We start from the raw sequence: 20,973 nt of genomic DNA on the forward strand, positions 1-20,973 counted from the left end.
AAATAATTGTTGAGCAAAGCTTATTCAGCATTATGCAGATATGTTACTTCAAGTAACAGTATTATTCAACTCGCTTTAGGATATGGTACTGTAACTGGGACTACTGGCAAAAACCCAATAGAGGGTGCCAAATCGCTTACCGTAAAACGTCTAGTGTATATTTTGTACATTATATAGTACCTTGCTGATATAAACCCAGTTACAGTGCCATTGTTCATACGTCTGATACTTTATGGAGTATTACGTTATATTACACTACTGCCTTTAAGAAAAGGCTACCATAAGAGCATGGAACAAACCACACAAGCACTAAATCCAGATTACTGGCCTAGATTTCACCAGCACCCTCTTCTCTGCAACATGGGCTGTTTTGCAGACAGATATCATGGTGGCAGTGTTGGTTCAGTTGATATCTACTGTGTAAAACAACAAAGATCGACAGGAGGAGGAGTAATGTAGGAAACCTAAGCCGATTGGTCCTTGTCGAGGGTAGCCTTGTGTTGAAGTGAGCAGTAGTGTAGTACGGTAAGAATCACACTGTGCTGTGATGACACAGCTGGAGAGAGAGAGGAGAGGCCACTGCACTGCACGGCTCACACACACACACACACACAAAACTGGGTCCGCATTAAATAAAACTTCTCAGAGTAGGAGTGCTGATCTAGGATCAGTTGCCTTGTAGATCATAATGAATAAAATGACAGGAACTCGTGACCAGCTCCTGCTCTGAGATGCTTTGTGAATGCAGGCCCTGAACTGGACCAGGGTGGGTGGTGGCACCCTGAGGGGCAGAGTTGGGGGCGGACGGGCTGAGCCACGGTGACGTTACCAAAGATACTTGTTGATTTACCAGCGAAGGTGGGGCAAAAGGGCACGCCCACAGCCAGGGGTTTAATACCTTGCATGGCGGTGTGGGGCAGCTTGGGCAGCGACTCCAGCTTCTCCCAGGCGTAGATGGGCGTGGGGATCCCCTCCTCGCTGCTGCACATCAGCATGATGTCAGCGCCCACGTCCAGTGTGCCCTGGATACGGCATGCAGGCACCGAGGGGGGCACTGGAGAGACAGGAGGGAGAGAGGGGGGTATGGTTAGTACCTTATCGATCAGCACAGACAGATCCTAGCCTCCCGAAGAGGCATCGGGTCTTACATTTTACGTTACATTTGGGAAATTTTATAGATTATCTTATCCAAAGCAGGTCTTGTTTTTATAGCATACACATACAGAACTGTGGTGTCCCAACATGCTGTAAGAGTCATCTTTAAAACCAGCTTAGGAGACTCATTAGTCAAAATAAAAAGCTCATGTCATACAACAGAATTCTTACAATATGCAATGCGTTTACACTTCCTAGTTTTAATGCATCCATTTGTATCACAGTAGGCTATGCACCGTAGCCTGGTCAATAGTCAAGTTATAGTGGCCAGGCTATATATGCATAGTATGCAAATCCTTAATTGTAATTCTAATGCAGCAGTGAGTGTTTTACCCAGCACGGTGAGGCCGATGACCCCGATGTTGCGCCCCCCTCTGTCGGGGAGGTTGTTGACCAGGCACTGGTATGTCCCCGTGTCTGACAGCTGGGTGTTGTTGATGAAGATAGAGGCACTTGTGCTGGGCATGGTGGCCACAAAACCCACCCGGCCATTTAAGTGGTTGGCGAGACTGAACACTTGGCCACCTTGGTAGATGATCACCTGAGATAAGACAAAAAGGCAGAGATTCACTCACGCCGTTTCTATGGAATATCATTAGTTTGATCTAACGAAGAGCCCTATGGATCGATATGTTGGTCATTAGGTGGTCATTAGGAACGTACAGTGTGCAGGTCTTTCCGTTCTTTTTCTAGGATGTGCCAAAGACCTACCTTCTATGGAACATCAGTCGTTTCCTGTCACTGTACATCCAGGTGTGACTTTAGGAAACTGTGGCCAACTGTGTCCATCCTGGGTCAGCAGCGGAAAATGCATTGCCTTGATGTCAATTGATGCACAAACATAATGTCTGAATTGTTGAATCTTGAGGAAATAAAGGGTATGACAGTATCTTAAATCTGAATGGGAAAACAATCACTGCTTTTTTATTTAACTAGGCAAGTCAGTTAAGAACAAATTCTTATTTACAATGACGGCCTACACCGGCCAAACCTGGGCCAATTACGTTCCTCCTTATGGGACTCCCAATCCCGGCCGGTTGTGATACAGCCTGGAATGGAACCAGGGTGTCTGTAGTGACGCCTCTAGCACTGAGATGAAGTGCCTTAGACCGCTGCTCCACTCAGGAGCCTCAGTAATGTAATCATATAAAGTTAAAAAAGCCTTTCTCTGGTACACACTAGAGAGAAGTCAACAAGTAATGTTGAATTAAGTTAATTAAAATGCAATACTTCATCCCAGGGTTAAATAAAACCAAACAACAGAGAATCAACAGCCAGGCAAGTGAGTGCATGAGGATTCTGCACACTAAAGAGTGCAGGTGCAACAAACTTTCACAAGAGGGCGACGTTGTGTTGCAGTATAAACTGAAGCATCATTTGACAGCTGAAAGGATGGAAGGTGGTCCATCCATGTATAATATAACATGGTTGTTCTTGAATAATAATATACAGAATGATCATTTCAAAATGTCCTGAACTATACATGTATTTTACATTACAACAAGTGTGAATTTAAGAGCAACTTCCATGCACAGCTCAGTGGTCAACATACTGTTACAATGACACACAACAACGAACTAAAACACCAAATGATGGTAACTATGGTAATAATATGAAGAAGCCTAACGCCATTGACATGATCAATTCATCAGCAATGCAATTTCTCTTCAGAAGAGTGATGCCAAAGTGGAAAAACATCCCGAAAAATATAAGTACTATTGAAATGAAACCTCGTGTTGATTTGAGCTCTTCCGAGTCGGGGGAGGTTCAAAAGATTTTTGTTGCTTTGAACTCTGATAGAAGCAGCCATTTGTGCGCACCTTCTAAATAACAAAAACACCTAACCCTTCAGCCAGGCACACAGAAGCATGCTGGGGAATCAGGGAGGCTATTCAGCGGTGTTTGAAAGAAACCCCATTGAACTGTTCTGTTCAAAGGACCCAGGGAGCCACAGAACCGTCTCAGTAGGGCTGATGTTCTCCCCTCTCCCTTCCTCCCTCCACACTGCTGCTTTACTGCATGTAAATTGCGGCGCCGCAATTTCCTGAGCGCTGTACACTTTGTCCTCTTATGTGCAGATGAATAGGCAGCCCTTCAGCTGTGATGAGACCCAAACGCACCCGCAACCGCAGCAGCCACTGTGTATGTATGTGTGTGTGCGTGCGTGAGATCACCCCTCACTCTCGTGTGACCTCATTGGTGACCTAACGCGTAGCCGGGAAAAGAGGTCATGGACAGTGTGCAGAGACCATGTCCACTGCCATATCCCTCTGCCTTCCCATCCCGTCTACCAACCTGTAAACCAATGAACAACCCCCCTCCCAACACTCATCAGCCATGACATGGGTTGTATTTATTAGCGCACAAAGTAAAGCAAAACATTGCAAAAAGTTAAAAACAAGCGTTTCTTATTGGGCAAGTTCAGATAGTTTCGGCCCGTTTTTTCCCGTTTCATGCCTAGTGAATAGGACCCTGGTCTGGATCACCTCCTATACTTCCTGTAACACCTACCATCAGGATACAGCAGTGTTTTATTAGGAAGTCAAGAAGAATGGACAGATTCATTTCCAAGGCTCTGCACACCAGGCCTCACCATCTGCACACTTTCTGCCTTAAAGCATCAATCAGCAGTTGAAACAACAGCAAAGCGTTCTCCCCACCACTGCTTCGTTAAAAAGCTGAGGGACGGGGTCGAAGAAATGTAACCACTCTGAAACTCATAGACAGAGCTATGGACGCAAGTACTGACCATCAATGCTATCAAATGTATAGTTTAAACCATATTTTGAGGCTATACTGGTTTAGTTACCATTTACTTTGTTTTATAAACATTGGAATAAAAAATACTTCTATTTTGGGTCCTGATGGGGTACGACAGTTGAACTAAGCTCATGAGGCATTAATAAGTGATATTCTTCAAGAATCAAATGGGTACATATCAGTCCAACAATGTATGTAGCTACTACACATTGCCCCTTTAATCTGAGGCTAAACATGGAAGATTAGAGTAAACAAACAGAAGAATTAGAAGAGCTCTCTTTGCGAAGTGAGCAGAGGCATCGGACTGTCAGTCAGCCTAAAAGGTTGATGGTGTCACGATCGTCTTCTTGAGAGAGAGAGGACCAAGGCGCAGCGCGTGAAAAATACATCTTCTTTAATGAAGGAAAAAACAAACACTTACAAAATGAACAAAACAAACGATCGTGAAGCTAAACAGAACTAAGTGCACACATGCAACATAGAACATAGACAACACCCCACAAAAGCCTACTGCCTATGGCTGCCTTAAATATGGCTCCCAATCAGAGACAATGAATGACAGCTGTCTCTGATTGAGAACCAATCTAGGCAGCCATAGACATAACTAGACAACATTACTCTACCCCATACACATACAACACCCCTAGACACTACAAACACATACATTCCCCATGTCACACCCTGACCTAACTAAAAAACATAAAGAAAACAAAGAATACTAAGGCCAGGGCGTGACAGTACCCCCCCCCCAAAGGTGCGGACTCCGACCGCACAACCTGAAATAGAAAGGGGAGGGTACGGGGTGGGCCCCATCATGGCGGCGGCTCGGGTGCGGGACGTGGCCCCCACTCCACCATTGTCAATACCCGCTTTGGTAGCCTCCTCCAAATGGCCACCCTCCAAATTAACCCCACCGGACTAAGGGGCAGCACCGGACTAAGGGGCAGCACCGGACTGAGGGGCAGCACCGGACTGAGGGGCAGCACCGGACTGAGGGGCAGCACCGGACTGAGGGGCAGCACCGGACTGAGGGGCAGCACCGGACTGGCTGGCGGATCCTGGCTGGCTGGCTCTGGCGGATCCTGGCTGGCTGGCTCTGGCGGATCCTGGCTGGCTGGCTCTGGCGGATCCTGGCTGGCTGGCTCTGGCGGATCCTGGCTGGCTGGCTCTGGCGGATCCTGGCTGGCTGGCTCTGGCGGATCCTGGCTGGATGACGGCTCAATGCTGGATGACGGCTCTGGCTGGTCATGGCTGGATGACGGCTCTGGCTGGTCATGGCTCGCTGACGGCTCTGGCTGGTCATGGCTCGCTGACGGCTCTGGCTGGTCATGGCTCGCTGACGGCTCTGGCTGGTCATGGCTCGCTGACGGCTCTGGCTGGTCATGGCTCGCTGACGGCTCTGGCTGGTCATGGCTCGCTGACGGCTCTGGCTGGTCATGGCTCGCTGACGGCTCTGGCTGGTCATGGCTGGCGGAAGGCTCTGGCTGATCCTGTCTGGCGGAAGGCTCTGGCTGATCCTGTCTGGCGGAAGGCTCTGGCTGATCCTGTCTGGCGGAAGGCTCTGGCTGATCCTGTCTGGCGGAAGGCTTTGGCTGCTCCTGTCTGGCGGAAGGCTCTAGCGGCTCCTGTCTGGCGGAAGGCTCTAGCGGCTCCTGTCTGGCGGACGGCTCTGAAGGCTCATGGCAGACGGGCGACTTTGCAGGCTCATGGCAGACGGGCAGTTCATGCGGCGCTTGGCAGACGGACAGTTCAGACGGCATTGGGCAGACGGGCAGTTCAGGCGCCGTTGGGCAGACGGGCAGTTCAGGCGCCGTTTGGCAGACGGGCAGTTCAGGCGCCGTTTGGCAGACGGGCAGTTCAGGCGCCGTTGGGCAGACGGCAGATTCTGGCCGGCTGAGACGCACTGTAGGCCTGGTGCGTGGTACCGGAACTGGAGGTACCGGGCTAAAGACACGCACCTTCAGGCTAGTGCGGGGAACAACAACAGGGCACACTGGACTCTCAAAGCGTACTATAGGCCTGGTGCGTGGTACCGGCACTGGTGGTACCGGGCTGAGGGCACGCACATCAGGGCGAGTACGGGGAGAAGGATCAGTGCGTACAGGGCTCTGGAGATGCACATGAGGCTTGGTGCGTGGTGCCGGAACTGGAGGCACTGGGCTGGATACACGCACCACAGGGAGAGTGCGTGGAGGAGGAACAGGGCTCTGGAGACGCACTGGAAGCCTGGTGCGTGGTGTAGGCACTGGTGGTACTGGGCTGGAGCGGGGAGGTGGCGCCGGAAATACCGGACCGTGCAGGCGTACTGGCTCCCTTGAGCACTGAGCCTGCCCAACCTTACCTGGTTGTATACTCCCCGTCGCCGGCTATGTAGGCGAACCGGGGACACAATGCGTAAGGCTGGTGCCATGTAAGCCGGCCCGAGGAGACGCACTGGTGGCCAGATGCGTTGGGCCGGCTTCATGACATCCGGCTCAACGCTCAATCTAGCCCGGCCGATACGAGGAGCTGGTATGTACCGCACCGGGCTATAAACACGTACAGGAGACACCCTGCGCTCTACTGCGTAACACGGTGTCTGCCCGTACTCTCGCTCTCCACGGTAAGTACAGGGAGTAGGCGCAGGTCTCCTACCTGACTTCGCCACTCTCCCTTCTAGCCCCCCCCCAAGAAATTTTTGGGGTTTACTCACAGGCTTCCTTGCTAGTCGCATACCCTCATAACTCCGGTTCCTCTCTCCAGTTGCCTCTGCTCTCCTAATCGCCTCCAGCTGTTCCCATGGGAGGTGATCTCTTCCAGCCAGGATCTCCTCCCATGTATAGCAACCCTTGCCTTCCAAAACATCCTCCCATGTCCACGAGTCCTGTTTTTTTTCCCTCTGTTGTTGGTTCCTCACACGCTGCTTGATCCATGGTTGGTGGGGTGTTCTGTCACGATCGTCTTCTTGAGAGAGAGAGGACCAAGGCGCAGCGCGTGAAAAATACATCTTCTTTAATGAAGGAAAAAACAAACACTTACAAAATGAACAAAACAAACGATCGTGAAGCTAAACAGAACTAAGTGCACACATGCAACATAGAACATAGACAACACCCCACAAAAGCCTACTGCCTATGGCTGCCTTAAATATGGCTCCCAATCAGAGACAATGAATGACAGCTGTCTCTGATTGAGAACCAATCTAGGCAGCCATAGACATAACTAGACAACATTACTCTACTCTGCCCCATACACATACAACACCCCTAGACACTACAAACACATACATTCCCCATGTCACACCCTGACCTAACTAAAAAACATAAAGAAAACAAAGAATACTAAGGCCAGGGCGTGACAGATGGTTTATGAGTGTTGAGTGTTTTAGGAGCATCACTGATGTTCTCACGTTTGATCTAGAGCTGGGGGAACTAAACTCTGTCAACATCTTATTTATATCTTATTCATAACCTCAGGGATGGTCTAAAAGATACCAAATACACGAAGCAGTCAGAGAGAGTCTGCACTAGTAAACAAACAAGTATGCATAGGCCTATGTCTGGTACGTGAGGAAGAGTTAGTGTGCATTGTAACGGCTGCCTTTCATTCCATAGTCCCAACATAAGAATGTTGACGTCCAAAAGACTCCTGTGGTTCTTTTAGAAAGACAAATCCTATAAATGAATATAAATCATATCATTTTTATATAATCTAAAAAATTATGGAATGGAATACTGTGACAAAACATAGGACTTTAAATGACTGTATGATTTTCATTGTAGTCTGTTTCCTACAAAGAATAATGTATGTGTCACAAAATTACATTTATGAGATCATTTCAGAAATTATGCATGGTGTATGGCTCGAACCATAATCATTCATGACAGCCATTTCCTACAGTGACCTTGTGCTGTCGGAACACTGGCAGCGGTGTACATTCAAACCACAGTGAACTTTTCAGACAGCCCGCCAGACAACATGAAGAAGCAGTACTAGCACGCTTGTGATAGAAGTTTCTCCGTGTTACAAACATTTACTGAACTCTTGCACAGGCACAAAATGCTGGTATGGATTACGGCAATACCTTATATTACTGGTACTATTCCAATATATCTCTTAGGGAACAACTTCTGTAACTAACCTTTAATAAGCATAGCAACTACAGACAATGACACAGTTCTTACCGATGTTAATTCTGTTTTGCAAGAAAATACAAAAAAAGTTATAGCTTAAGTTAGAGTTAAGAGGTAAGCATATTAGGTCATAATTGTATGTATTTACTAGCTTGTTACCGGGTAAATATTCTACTGGTATTGACTCAAAACATACTGTATCTATTGCAACGTGCGGCCAATTTCACATGCTTGTCCTGCACGCAAACTACTTTACCCAAGTTGATGAGTGTAGCTGTCTTCAATACTTTACTGTACCTATACTGTAGCTCTGATGAGGTGTTGCCGTGCTAGCCTAGAGCTGACTGTGTCTTCTTCCTGTTGTAGTGGTGCCTGAAAGCCGGAGGTGGCGCGCACACACACACACACACGGCACATCTGTACTCCGCTGAGACTACGTCACCAAATGAATGTGGTGGAATAATTCCTTCCTGCTAGAATCATCCAGACACAATGTTTCCCGAGCATCGTCATTTACACCAAAAGGGAGCTCAGACAGGCGTGAAGGAGGTTAAGACAGCCGATGGCTCTACGTTAGCAAATCACTCTCCATCTGTGCGTTTGACTGTGTCAAAACAGCCTCTGTGTACATACCTGCGCAGTGCAACCTTGTGTGTAGGTGTGGTGTGTGAGCATGGTGCGTGTGTGTGTACATTTGGATAAGATTGGATATTTTTCAGTTTCATGCACCTCTATGTATGTTTTCCTGAGTGTGGTTACTGTGTGTGTGTCATGTAAGTGTGTTTATTACTTCTCATTGTATGTATGTATGTGTGTGTGTGTGTGTGTGTGTGTGTGTGTGTGTGTGTGTGTGTGTGTGTGTGTGTGTGTGTGTGTGTGTGTGTGTGTGTGTGTGTGTGTGTGTGTCTGTGTGAACAGCTGCTCCAGGTTAATTAGTGCAGAAGATTATTACGTTATGTGGATGAGGTTAAACGTGTTGGAGGCAGGTGAGGTTGTGACGCCTGCAGCTGCAGATGAGAGGGAATCAGACCGAATCAAAGAGCCAGGAGAAACCTGTGTGCTTTGTTTCATGGCCTTACAACACAACAGCGACCTTCTTTGGGCATACAGGAGCAGCCGCTTACCTCCGGTTCTGGCTCGGCTATCGATAAAGTCTGCACATACGTCATGTTCACACGGATTAGTCTGGTGGGCCAGGCGTGTGTTGTATGTGCCGTACGCCACGCTGAAAACACTACAATACCCAGGGGACCTGGCACAGATGCGTGCGGTGTGATTATTGTCCGAGTGCGACTGATGTGGGCCACATGGGATTACAGTACAGTATATTCACAAATCCTCATTGAGGTGACCAGTCTGGCCCGTCAATAAAGTTGTGTTGAGAGATTTTGTTGGTTAGGGAGGGGGCGTAGGTGTATGGAACTGTGGAGAGGGATGTGATGGTGGTGTACGGGCCGGCAACCTTGCCTGAGACCTATAGACTTTCAACAGCTAATGCCTAGGCTTTATCTCAGAGGGTTAACACGGTTTTGAGGCACACAGACTACACAGATCATATACACATGTTTAGAGGAGGGTTACCTGTTCGGGCTGGTTGGCATTGGACAGCGGGATGACCATCCAGATAATGTTGAGGTTGTTGAGGGCAGCGCTGGTGGAGAAGGAGCAGGGCAAGATGGCCGCCTGGCCGCGGGCTACCTGGATGCTGCTCTGGGTCACTGTGACATCCAACGCCCTCACGCTCACTACAGAGAAAAACATACAGAGAGATTTAGTGGGTGGATAGAAACATTTCCTGTAAATTTCCCGTAAACATTTACTGTGGATAGAGACATTTTCTGTATCAGAAATATTTAACAGAAAGTCATACTCGAAAGCATTTAAATGCTTTTGATATAGCCTAAAAGTAAGGCTAACTCGTTTAGACTAAATGATCACTGAAATCCCTGCTCTTGGAGTTATTGGTGAATCGTGGGCAGAAAGTATGCTGCATGATGTTCTCCACTCTCCCTTCAAGAAATTGTTTCTCAAATCTACTATGGTTGAAGAGTAGAGTTCCAGCATATTGTACCTCTAAATGGATATGCAGTATATTTCAAACCAAAAGGTCACGTTTAATCTAATGGTACAAAGTCATACCCAACCCCATCTCAACATTTCCATCTGCACAGCAAAATAAACACAAAGTAATATCGAAGCTACTCTTTTGAACTGTTCTCCGCAGCTAAACATCCTAATTTGAAATATCACATTAAAATATTTACTAACTAAATACATACAAGAAAAGCAAGAATACTAATGACTACATCATGTGTACTGTTCCCATCCCTCTATAGGCCAACAAAGCGTCAATACAGGACTCAGATTGAATCGTACTACACCAGCTCCGATGCGGCAGGGCTTGCAAATTATTACGGAATACAAAGGGAAGCACAGCCACGAGCTGCCCAGTCATACGAGCCTACCAGACGAGCTAAACAACTTATATGCTCGCTTCGAGGCAAGCAACACTGAAGCATGCATGAGAGCATCAGCTGTTCCGGACGACTGTGTGATCACGCTCTCCGTAGCCAGGCTTGTAAGTAAGCATTTCACTGTAAGGTCTACACCTGTTGTATTCGGAGCATGTGACAAATAACATTTGATTTGATTTCATTTGATGTGCGTAAGACCTTTAAACAGGTCAACATTCACAAGGCGGATTACCAGGATGTGTACTCCGAGCATGCACTGACCAACTGGCAAGTGTCTTCACTGACAATTTCAACCTGTCCCTGACTGAGTCTGTAATACCAACATGTTTCAAGCAGACCATCATAGTCCCTGTGCCCAAGAACACCAAGGTAATCTGCCGAAATAACTACCGACCCGTAGCACTCACGTCTGTTGCCATGAAGTGCTTTGAAAGGCTGGTTATGGCTCACATCAACACCATTATCCCAGAAACCTTAGACCTTAGACAATTTGCATACCGCCCCAACAGATCCACAGACGATGCAATCTCTATTGCACTCCACAATGCCCTTCCCACCTGGACAAAAGGAACACCTATGTGAGAATGCTATTCATTGACTACAGCTCAGCATTCAACACCATATTATATATATATATATATATATATATATATATAAAGCTCATCACTAAGCTAAGGACCCTGGAACTATACACCTCCCTCTGCAAATGGATCCTGGACCTTCTGACGGGCCACCCCCAGGTGGTAAGGGTAGGTAACAACACATCTGCCACGCTGATCCTCAACACAGGGACCCCTCAGGGGTGCGTGCTCAGTCCCCTCCTGTACTCCCTGTTCACCCATGACTGCATGGCCAAGCACGACTCCAATAGGCCTGTTCACTGTGTGGACTACTGTCAATGTGGTGCCAGGATAACCTCCCCCTCAACATGATCAAGACAAAGGAGATGATTGTGGACTACAGAAAAAGGAGGACCGAGCACGCACCCAATCTCATCGAAGGGGCTGTAGTGGAGCAGGATGAGAGCTTCAAGTTCCTTGGTGTCCACATCACCAACAAACTATCATGGTCCAAACACACCAAGACAAAGCCTATTCCCCCTCAGGAGACTGAAAAGATATGGCATGGGTCCACAGATCCTCAAAAGGTTCTACAGCTGCACCATCAAGAGCATGCTGACTGGTTGCATCACCGCCTGGTATGGCAACTGCTCGGCCTCCGACCGCTAGGCACTACAGGGGGTAGTGCGTACGGCCCAGTACATCACTGGGGCCAAGCTTCCTGCCATCCAGGACCCCTATACCAGGTGGTGTCAGAGGAAGGCCCCAAAAAATTGCCAAAGACTCCAGCCACCCTAGTCATAGACTGTTCTCTCTGCTACCGGCAAAGCGGTACCGGAGTGCCAAGTCTAGGTCCAAAAGGCTTCTTAACAGCTTCTAAGCCATTAGACTGAACAGCTAATCAAATGGCTACCCGGACTATTTGCATTGTCTCCACCCCACCCCCCATTTTACACTGCTGCTACTCTCTGTTTATTATCCCTGCATAGTCACTTTACCTCTACCTACATGTACATATTACCATAATAACCTCAACTAACGAGTGCCCCAGCACATTGACTCTGTACCGGAACCCCCTGTATATAGCCTCCACATTGACTCTGTACCGGAACCCCCTGTGCTTTCTGTACTGGTACCCCCTGTATTTAGCCTCACTACTGTTATTTTATTGTTGCTCCTTAATTATTTGTTATTTTTTAATTTTTCTTTTTCTTTTTTTTATTTCAGTTTATTTTAGTAAATACTTTCTTAACACTCTTAAAACTGCATTGTTGGTTAAGGGCTTGTAAGTCAGCATTTCACTGTAACGTCTACACCTGTTGTATTCAGCATTTCACTGTAACGTCTACACCTGTTGTATTCGGCACGTGACAAATACAATTTGATTTGATCTTTCTTTCTATACTAACAGTAGGATTGATTTGGAAGAATATGTCTGATATTGATAAGGTGCTATCATCCCAAATGAACCAATCGGTATCCTGTGTGGATGTCATGAAATAGATAGATGGGGGGGGGGGGTAAGGATGTACAACAACCTATTTCTGGAGCCACTAAACATATTTAAGCCTCAATTGGGTTACACCCTACCGTAAAATGCATCCATCTATGTTCAAGGCCCAGTGGGAGTAATCTTATCTGAACTTAGTGAGGAACACAATGCCCATAATCAACTTAAAGAAATTGGGCATGTCCTGAGTCCTTGTCTGCCATAACGCAGGATGATGATGCTGCTGACATAAACCAATGATATAGGTAGGAGTATGCATGTAGCCAGCTGTCACGTTATTATCACTGACACATTGCTGGTTGCTCCTTCCTTGTCTGACTAAAACCACTTCCTACGCGTTGTTCCGCTGGCAAGCACACTTCAGCCCGCAGCCCAAGCTCCAGAAGGAGAGAAACAGGAGAATCTCAGTGAGCACGTCTTGAGAGATAGTGTACCACACAGGCTAGCAACAGAGTTTTAAAGGCCCAGTGCAGTCAAAAGTGTTTTTCCTTGGTTTTGAATCATATTGTACATCTGCTGAAACTAACACTGTGAAAGTGTGAAAAAATGATATCAGTGTTATTTCCTGATAGTTGTTGGTTAAAAATACAATCTACACAAGATGTTATTATCAGCAGGTTTTGCATGAGGGAGTTTTGCTTCGATATAGGTTTGAATAGACCAATAACAAAGAGAGTTCCAAACCTCTTTGCCAATAATAACTTGTTTTCAGTTTTCCCCTCCCCACTCAGACCAATCCCAGACAGTCCTAGTGAAATTATTGCTTAAGAAATATTTTTTTGCTAAAAAGCTATTTTTGTTTATTTTTGACCATTTGAATGGAAAACTATTACAGTAAGGTACTAAATTGTTACCCAGAAATGATTTGATATTTAGATAAAAACGTCTGCATTGGGCCTTTAAATCCAATGGGTGTGTAATGAAACACTTCTCTGCGATGATATAAGCTATATTAAGATGTTGTGGCTACCGCCACTCAATTGCTCTCAAGCTTTGCTTCTACTTTACAATGTGGTTGTCAGGCTATTATTGGAGACTTGTTCAAAGCCATGGAGGTCCAATTCCAATGGAACAACAAATCTCTGAACCAAAACAAACAAATCTGGATTCTAGTAGAATTTGTTTTCTTTCAAATACTTTAGCTGCACTTAGTGAGCTAGCCTGGTGCAAAGGAGCCAACAAAATTGTCGCAAAAGTGCAAACCCCACCCATCTTGCACTCCAGGCAGCTCAACGATTTCAAATAACGATTTCAAATAATATCTGAACCCAGGTCTGTTCTGAACCCAAACGACATGATGTACGTATTTTTAAAATACTTTCTCAACTCTATATCGTAGCTATAGCAGTGCAAAGAAAGGAAGCTAGTCGCGCGAGAAGAAAAAGGCCCTTGAGGCAAAATGGAAGGCACAAGCGCTTATCTCCCCAAACTCCTCCAAGGCTGCAGCTTTCTGCCCTGAACAGCTGGAGTCTCCTTTTCAAAACACTGGATTATGGGACAAGTGCTCAAGAGCCTAAGCCCTTGTGACTGCAGAATGCACCATACTCAAATCTTACTGCCTGGAGTGATGTATACACATGGCCTGACCATCCCTTGGGGACAGACAAAGCATGGGGGAAATTGAGTGATATGAGTTTATGATAGCCATTATCTCTCGCCAAAGGAAGGCAAAGTGATGGGCTGGCATGCCTGATAGTGTTGCAGTGCTTAACCTGTTGGTGGAAAAGTGAAAATGGTCATATCCAGGACTGTAAAATGGTACACCAAAACTTGTGAGTACTTAATGGTGGATAATGGACTACTAAAAGTACTTAGTGGTGTGTCTTAAAATGTAATGGGCTGATGATGAGTCAGAACAGCCCCAGCATACCAGCCAGAATCCACCCCCACACCCATTCCCCCGCCATCCTTAGATAAGAGACCATCCTTAGATAAGGAAAAATGTAAAGTACCACCAACAAAAAATTGAATTTTATGGTTTGGAAATGGATCCTGTAGGCCCATTTTATTAAGCCCTCATAAGGTCACCAGAATGTGAAAATGTATGTGAATGTTTGTTTCAAAAACCACATGAATAATCAGTTGACCACTTCACATGTTTTTGTTTTTTATGCATCTCTTTTCTGTGAGAGAGAGCTGCACCAGACCTACTGTTTCCACGTCATTTGACATTGAATCCATGTGGAAAACTGATTGGATCTGCAAAAATTTCTCGTCGTAAGAATTTTTATTTATTTTTTTCACACAACTTTTAACCTAAATCTACTGACATGGTGACATTTGTTGTTGATTTCACTTTGAATTCACGTTAGTTGATGTCAGTGCCCAGTGGGGAAGCTCCGAAAGGCTCGGAAAGAAATGCTCATGCATAAATAAATTGTCCACAGAAAGAGTAAAGGAACCGTCCTTTTATGAAAAAGCATTGGTGTACATGTTGAATTGTTCAACCGAGTCTTGTAGTTTGGAGTTGAACCACTCACGCTTGAGTCCTAAGTACTTTACATCGATGTGCTCCCCCTCTCTCGGCTTGTGTAGGACAGTGTGTAATGCTAATGAGCTAAATGTCACACCCATTTTGTTTACCCCACTCGTCCCATGACTTTTTAATAGACATCCTGTCTTACATTCTACAACTAAAGCCCCAGATCCAGCCTGGAAGGATGTGGAGTACACCACTACTATCGTTAACTGGCCTTTACTATGCACTATCCCTCTTCTCTGGAGGCCGACTGTACTGTACTGTATATATGTCCATTCAGTGACAGTGGGAGGGAGGCTGTGTTTGTATTCCTAGGGAACTCTAATGGAAAAAGGCACCTTAGGCAGTCCTAAAAGAGCCTGCAGCGAGCAGCTCGCTTAAAACAGCTTTCTCCTTTCATCCAGGAGCCGAGTGTTAAAAGTTCCTGTTTATTAATGCATGGGAACCATACCACTGAGAGGAGATCTGTCTCTCTCTCTCTCTCTTACACACACAGTGGTTAAATGATGTGAGAATGTCCTCCTAGGATCACACGTCCACAAGGAGTCATTGGATCAGAGTTGATTAAGACATGACAACAGGCTTCTATTGTGCATCAGTGCCCTTGATGCCTATAGGAAGCCTGCCATGCTACAAATGAGCATTGGGGGGTTGAATTGAAAACATGTCATTTTCTCTCTCTCTGTGTGCAGCTCTCCATGCCATCACAGTAGCACCTCTGTCTGGGCGAGCCAGCCTCACTCTAAATTCCCCTACTCCCAGCCGGATCATTTGCATCACAGGCCCGTGCTTTTATTCATGGCTTTCTTTTATTCATGTCGCTACTTTTATTTCTGTTTCAAACAGATGCCCTGATGCTCTGATCTACTGCTGCTGGGCTGGCAGACACTGCTGCTGTAACATCACTGGGTGGCCTGAGGCTAAAACAAACACTCTGCACTCGAGGATGGAGGAAAGATCTGACCTCATCACACAGCTGGGAAACATAGTCCCTTTTTGATTAATTTATGAAACATAGTCCCTTTCGGGATTTCTTTACCAGCATGGCAAAAATGAGTGCTATTCTAATTCTCCTGAAAGGAAGGAGAGATGTGCATAAGTGTATGTGAATGGCAGCACGTTGCTTGTCAAATCAAATCAAATGTATTTATATTTATATAGCTTCTTAAATCAGCTGATATATCAAAGTGCTGTACAGAAAGCCAGCCTAAAACCCCAAACAGCAAGCAATGCAGGTGTAGAAGCTTGTGTAGGGTACATCCCTGCCTTCCCAATACTTTCTCACAAGTACACCAATTCTGAATTCATACACACTCCGTGGCCTTGCCATGACTGTTGAACCTCTGGACAGCAACAGAACGACAGGAACCAGACCAAAGCATTCCTAAAGACAAAAAAAGTCAGTATGAGACAGAAATATGGAGCCACACACAAACAGAGGGTTATTTGTCCCTGGCTTTGTTGGGGCCCAGGGGCTTCACAGCGTGGTGCTTTCACACAGAGGGCCTGTGATCTGTGAGAGCCCCGCAAGGCCCTACCATGTGAAACTCAGGTGGTAGCTGGGCCCAGCTGCTTCTTGGCAACTTACAAAATGACTCCGCTCAAAGCATTGCAGAGAGGCAAAAAGAACTTCTCTGAAATTGCACTCTTCTAACAAGCAACACTGTTTGCTTCGTCTCTGCTTTAGTCTTTCAAACTTTTTCACTGGCCCTTTTCTGGCTAACCTTTAAGATGTCCTCTATATAAAGGAACTTCTCCATTGACTACCCATCTTGTCCCTGATTTTGAAACCTGTTAATTCCTCATCATAGAATCCCTCCACAGTAAAGTGGCATAAATGTTTGACATGAAAAACAGTGTTCTAGAAGCTGTTTTGAGGCTGTTTCTGAGGAACATGCAGCTCCTTGCATGATGTGGAGAACAGAACAGTGTCGGGATGAGACTCAAGCTCTGAAGCCACCTGAGGGACTACATTAAAGAGACAAATTCATATTTTAACAAGGTGTCCCCATTGCTTCTGCACACAACCTCGGCTAGATTGGAGCAAAACAGCTTAGCCTAGCTTAGTGTCTTCAGTCTGCCCTGCAAAACATCAATGCTGATTGGCTGGGGAATTCAGCTGATCATCGGATGATGTCAGGTGTCTGCCAGAACTTTTCACATGACTGTCCAGGCCTAATCCAGCTGCCCCGCTCTTCCCGCTGAGCCCAGCCCAATGAAAGAACCATAAACCCTCTCCACCCTCCCCCGCCCGGCCCTGGCCCACGTGAACCCCAGCCACAGCCATCCCCCTTACCAGCCCACACACTGCCTGCCCTATCCTGCTCCATGCTGAAGCAGCCTGCTCAACATAGCTTAGGGTAATACTGCTCTACACTGCTACTGTAAACACTGTCACTGCCCCACATTACACTGCAGTACTACTACTACTACTACTCAGCAGTAAGACCAAATGACCAACCAGTCCCTAACACAGACACTCCGCTCTACCTACACTGAAAGTAGCCCGCTCCACAGTAGCCCACACGCTAATACACACCACTGTGCTAGCCCTCACAGGACTGAGAAGGCTATCTTCCCCAGTCTCCACACAGGTCAGAGAAAACAGGCAGTGGTGGTTGGTGAGAAAGTGCTGGTAGCCATGCACAGGATGGCACTGAAGCATCACTGCAGTTAAACGTAGCCTACTAGTGCAGGAGTCGACCATGATGTCCCCTTTCACTGATATTATTGACAATCAGTGACAAGAGGGGCTTTTGTGAGCGATGTTGTTTATGTGTAAACACAAGCCTGGGTGGAACGAGACAGAGCTCTCTCCAAACTGTACAGTCTCTCCCAGGGGACTGCATCCAGCCATCCATTCTGTCCTGGTCTTTCTCAGCACTCCAGGCCGTTGTGACTGTGAACACAAGAGCCTTGCAGCGAGGGACAGTGAGTGACCAGCGACAGTGTGTGAGCAGAACGTTTAAGTAGGCCAGGGCCCCTCATGGCCGGATTAACCCCAGCTAGCTAGCGCTGGAAAAGAAGACTGCTAAAGCTGCAGGCAGATGGCTCGGTCACCCGCAGATGCAGCCTGGCCAGAGAGTGTCTGCGGCTTTACACACACAGCAGTAGGCCAGTGCTACTTAGCACTACTGTTGACACAGCTTGGACAGAGCACAGCCACAAATTGTCTGTGTGCATGAGCATTATTGCCTTGACTGCGTTGCTTTTGTGCAGTAGTACAGTGTACAGGTTTTACCACTATAGGACCACCACATTTGTCACCAAGCTTCAGTCGCACCTACAGAAGGCAAACAGGGTAGAGTAGTACATGCAGTAATACAGCTAATACATACAACATATAAAACAATAGGCCTTCATACAACCACTGTATCAGAACAGTGATGCAACCCAACAACAGAAAAACAAACGTGTTGGTGTCTTGCGCTCCTGGGTCTCTAGAGAGGCCATGCCTTGAACAAGCACAGCATTATCCTAGCAGCGGTCAGCACGGCTTTTGCGTCATCTGTGACGTGACTAAAGTAGCTCCGTCTCCTCCTCCAATGGCTGGTCGGTATAGGGACTTTCCTATTCTTTGTACTGCTACAAAGACAGACAGACAGTATCACTGCCAAGCCAACCACTCCAGGACTGGGGCTTCTGCCATTGGTAACTGATAGGGCCTCCCCTCCACACTGTCGGTCTGCAGGACAGGACAGGTAAGCCACTTCTTCTCGTCTCTCGGCCTGGCATGCCCTCACACCACCTACAGATAAGGGGCTATTCCTTCCTTGCTGCCTGACCTGCAGGTAAATCCTCCCTCCCTTTCTGGCTGGCCTCCATACTGCCTGAAGATAATAGCCCCTCTTGTTAAGAGACCTCTCGTCTCTCCCTCTCACTGCCTGCCTGGGCTGGCACAGCACTGGCTGTCTGTCTGCAGGTGAGTTGATCAGTAGTGCTCAAGTTGTTAGAGCCAACAGAATTGACCGGCGTCTTACATTAACCCTTCGATGAACTCAATCTCAACTCCTGCTCATTTTCTGCATTGTAACAGCACATTCATGGACTAGTCAAGCCTAGCATGCATGACAACGTTGTTTCTCTTCACTTCCATGACTGGTAAACTGCTAGTGATCTAGCTACTGGACACCTGAAACAATGGCATAAGATACATGAGTAAGACAAGAGGAAAATACTGTATAAGTCAGGAGGAGTAGCTATCTGATCCCCACGCTCGGTCAAACGGGGGGGAAACGTAAGTGATTGTTAGACAGAGCCTCTGAATGCACTGGATGTCAAAAGCAGGACAGAGGGGGGACGTGGGGGAGAAAATGCCTGTAATGAAGGTTGCAGCTTTTTATTGTTTTCAGAGAAAAATAAATTGACTGGGTGACAGAGAAATTGACTGAGAGAATGGAAAGGAGTCTGAGAGTGTACTTTACAGGACAAGATCAGAAGAGAGTGTCTATCAGAAGAGAGTCAGAGGACTGAAAAGTGCACAGTTGGTCAGACAAGGGCAACGCCACCAACCAAAGAATCTGACAATGGACATGACCATTTAACCCCAACGGTCATCACTATTCAACCCCAGAAAGGAAATCACCGGCCCTGTTCAGATACTATTACAATGCCTTCTCCCTTCAATCATTCATTGAGGTAACAACCACTCATCTGACTTGACTGAACTAGTCAACGTAATTTGGTATTGTAGTAACCTCGCTCAATTAGGTCAGATCAGTGGTCATTTCAAGGTAGGTAGCAGGGAAAGCAGAAGGCTGACTGCATCTCTGACTGCCATCTAGTCCTCTGATTAAATGTACAGAGTGCAAAGGTCATCAAATCAAATGAATTGGTCACATACAAGTATTTAACAGAAGTTATTGCGGGTGTAGTGAAATGATTGTGTTCCTAGCTCCAACAGTGCAGTAGTATCTAACAATTCACAACAATACACACAAATCTAAAAGTATATAATGGAATTAAGAAATATATAAATATTAGGACGATCAATGTCGGAGTGGCATTGAGTAAATACAGTAGAATAGAATACAGTATATAAACATTATTAAAGTGACTAGTGTTCCATTATTAAAATGGCCATTGATTCCATGTCTATGTTTATAGGGCAACAGCCACTAAGGTGCAGGGTTGAGTAGCAGGGTGGTAGCCGGCTAGCGATGGCTATTTAAGATATAAGCTGTTTTTCAGTCTCTCGGTCCCAGCTTTGATGCACCTGTACAGACCTCGCCATCTGGATGATAGCGGGGTGAACAGGCCGTGGCTTGGGTGGTTGATGTCCTTGATGATCTTTTTGGCCTTCCCGTAGGTGTCCTGGAGGGCAGGCAGTGTGCCCCCGGTGATGCATTGGGCAGACCGTACCACCCTCTGGAGAGCCCTGCGCTTGCGGGTGGTGCAGTTGCCGTACCAGGCACTGATACAGCCCGACAGTATGCTCTCAATTGTGCATCTGTAAAAGTTTCTGAGGGTCTTAGATCAATTTTTTCAGCCTCCTGAGGTTGAAGAGGCACTGTTGCGCCTTCTTCACCACACTGTCTGTGTGGGTGGACCAATTCAGATTGTCAGTGATATGTACGCCGAGGAACTTGAAACTGTCCACCTTCTCCACTGCGGTCCAGTTGATGTAGATAGGGGCGTGCTCCCGCTGTTGTTTCCACAATTAGCTCCTTTATTTTGTTGACGTTGAGGGAGAGGTTATTTTCCTGGCACCACTCCGCCAGGGCCCTCACCTCCTCCCTGTAGGCTGTCTCGTTATTGTTGGTAATCAGGCCTACTACTGTTGTGTCGGCTGCAAATTTGATGATTGAGTTGGAGGTGTGCGTGGCCAGGCAGTTATGGGTGAACAGGGAGTACAGGAGGGGGCTGAGCATGCACCCTTGTGGGGACCCTGTGTCGAGGATCAGCATAGTGGAGGTGTTGTTTC

The 20,973-nt window shown here is 46.7% G+C and overlaps 1 protein-coding gene across 2 annotated transcripts in view; it reads right to left on the reverse strand.

Moving 5' to 3' along the window:
• LOC120018006 (immunoglobulin superfamily member 11-like) overlaps positions 1–20,973 on the reverse strand; it is a 93,814-nt gene that overhangs the window by 4,019 nt on the left and 68,822 nt on the right. Inside the window, exons 2-4 of one of the 2 annotated variants that reach the window (XM_038960953.1) lie at positions 9,609–9,772; positions 1,489–1,696; positions 899–1,054 (exon numbers count right to left, since the gene is read on the reverse strand). In XM_038960953.1, coding sequence (XP_038816881.1) covers positions 899–1,054; positions 1,489–1,696; positions 9,609–9,772 — 528 coding nt within the window. Of the gene's footprint in view, positions 1–898; positions 1,055–1,488; positions 1,697–9,608; positions 9,773–20,973 lie in introns of those variants that run through there. The other variant, XM_038960954.1, reaches the window with a different exon arrangement.

Source organism: Salvelinus namaycush, chromosome 23 (assembly GCF_016432855.1).
Source record: "Salvelinus namaycush isolate Seneca chromosome 23, SaNama_1.0, whole genome shotgun sequence".
In the NCBI taxonomy this organism is placed as follows: domain Eukaryota; kingdom Metazoa; phylum Chordata; class Actinopteri; order Salmoniformes; family Salmonidae; genus Salvelinus; species Salvelinus namaycush.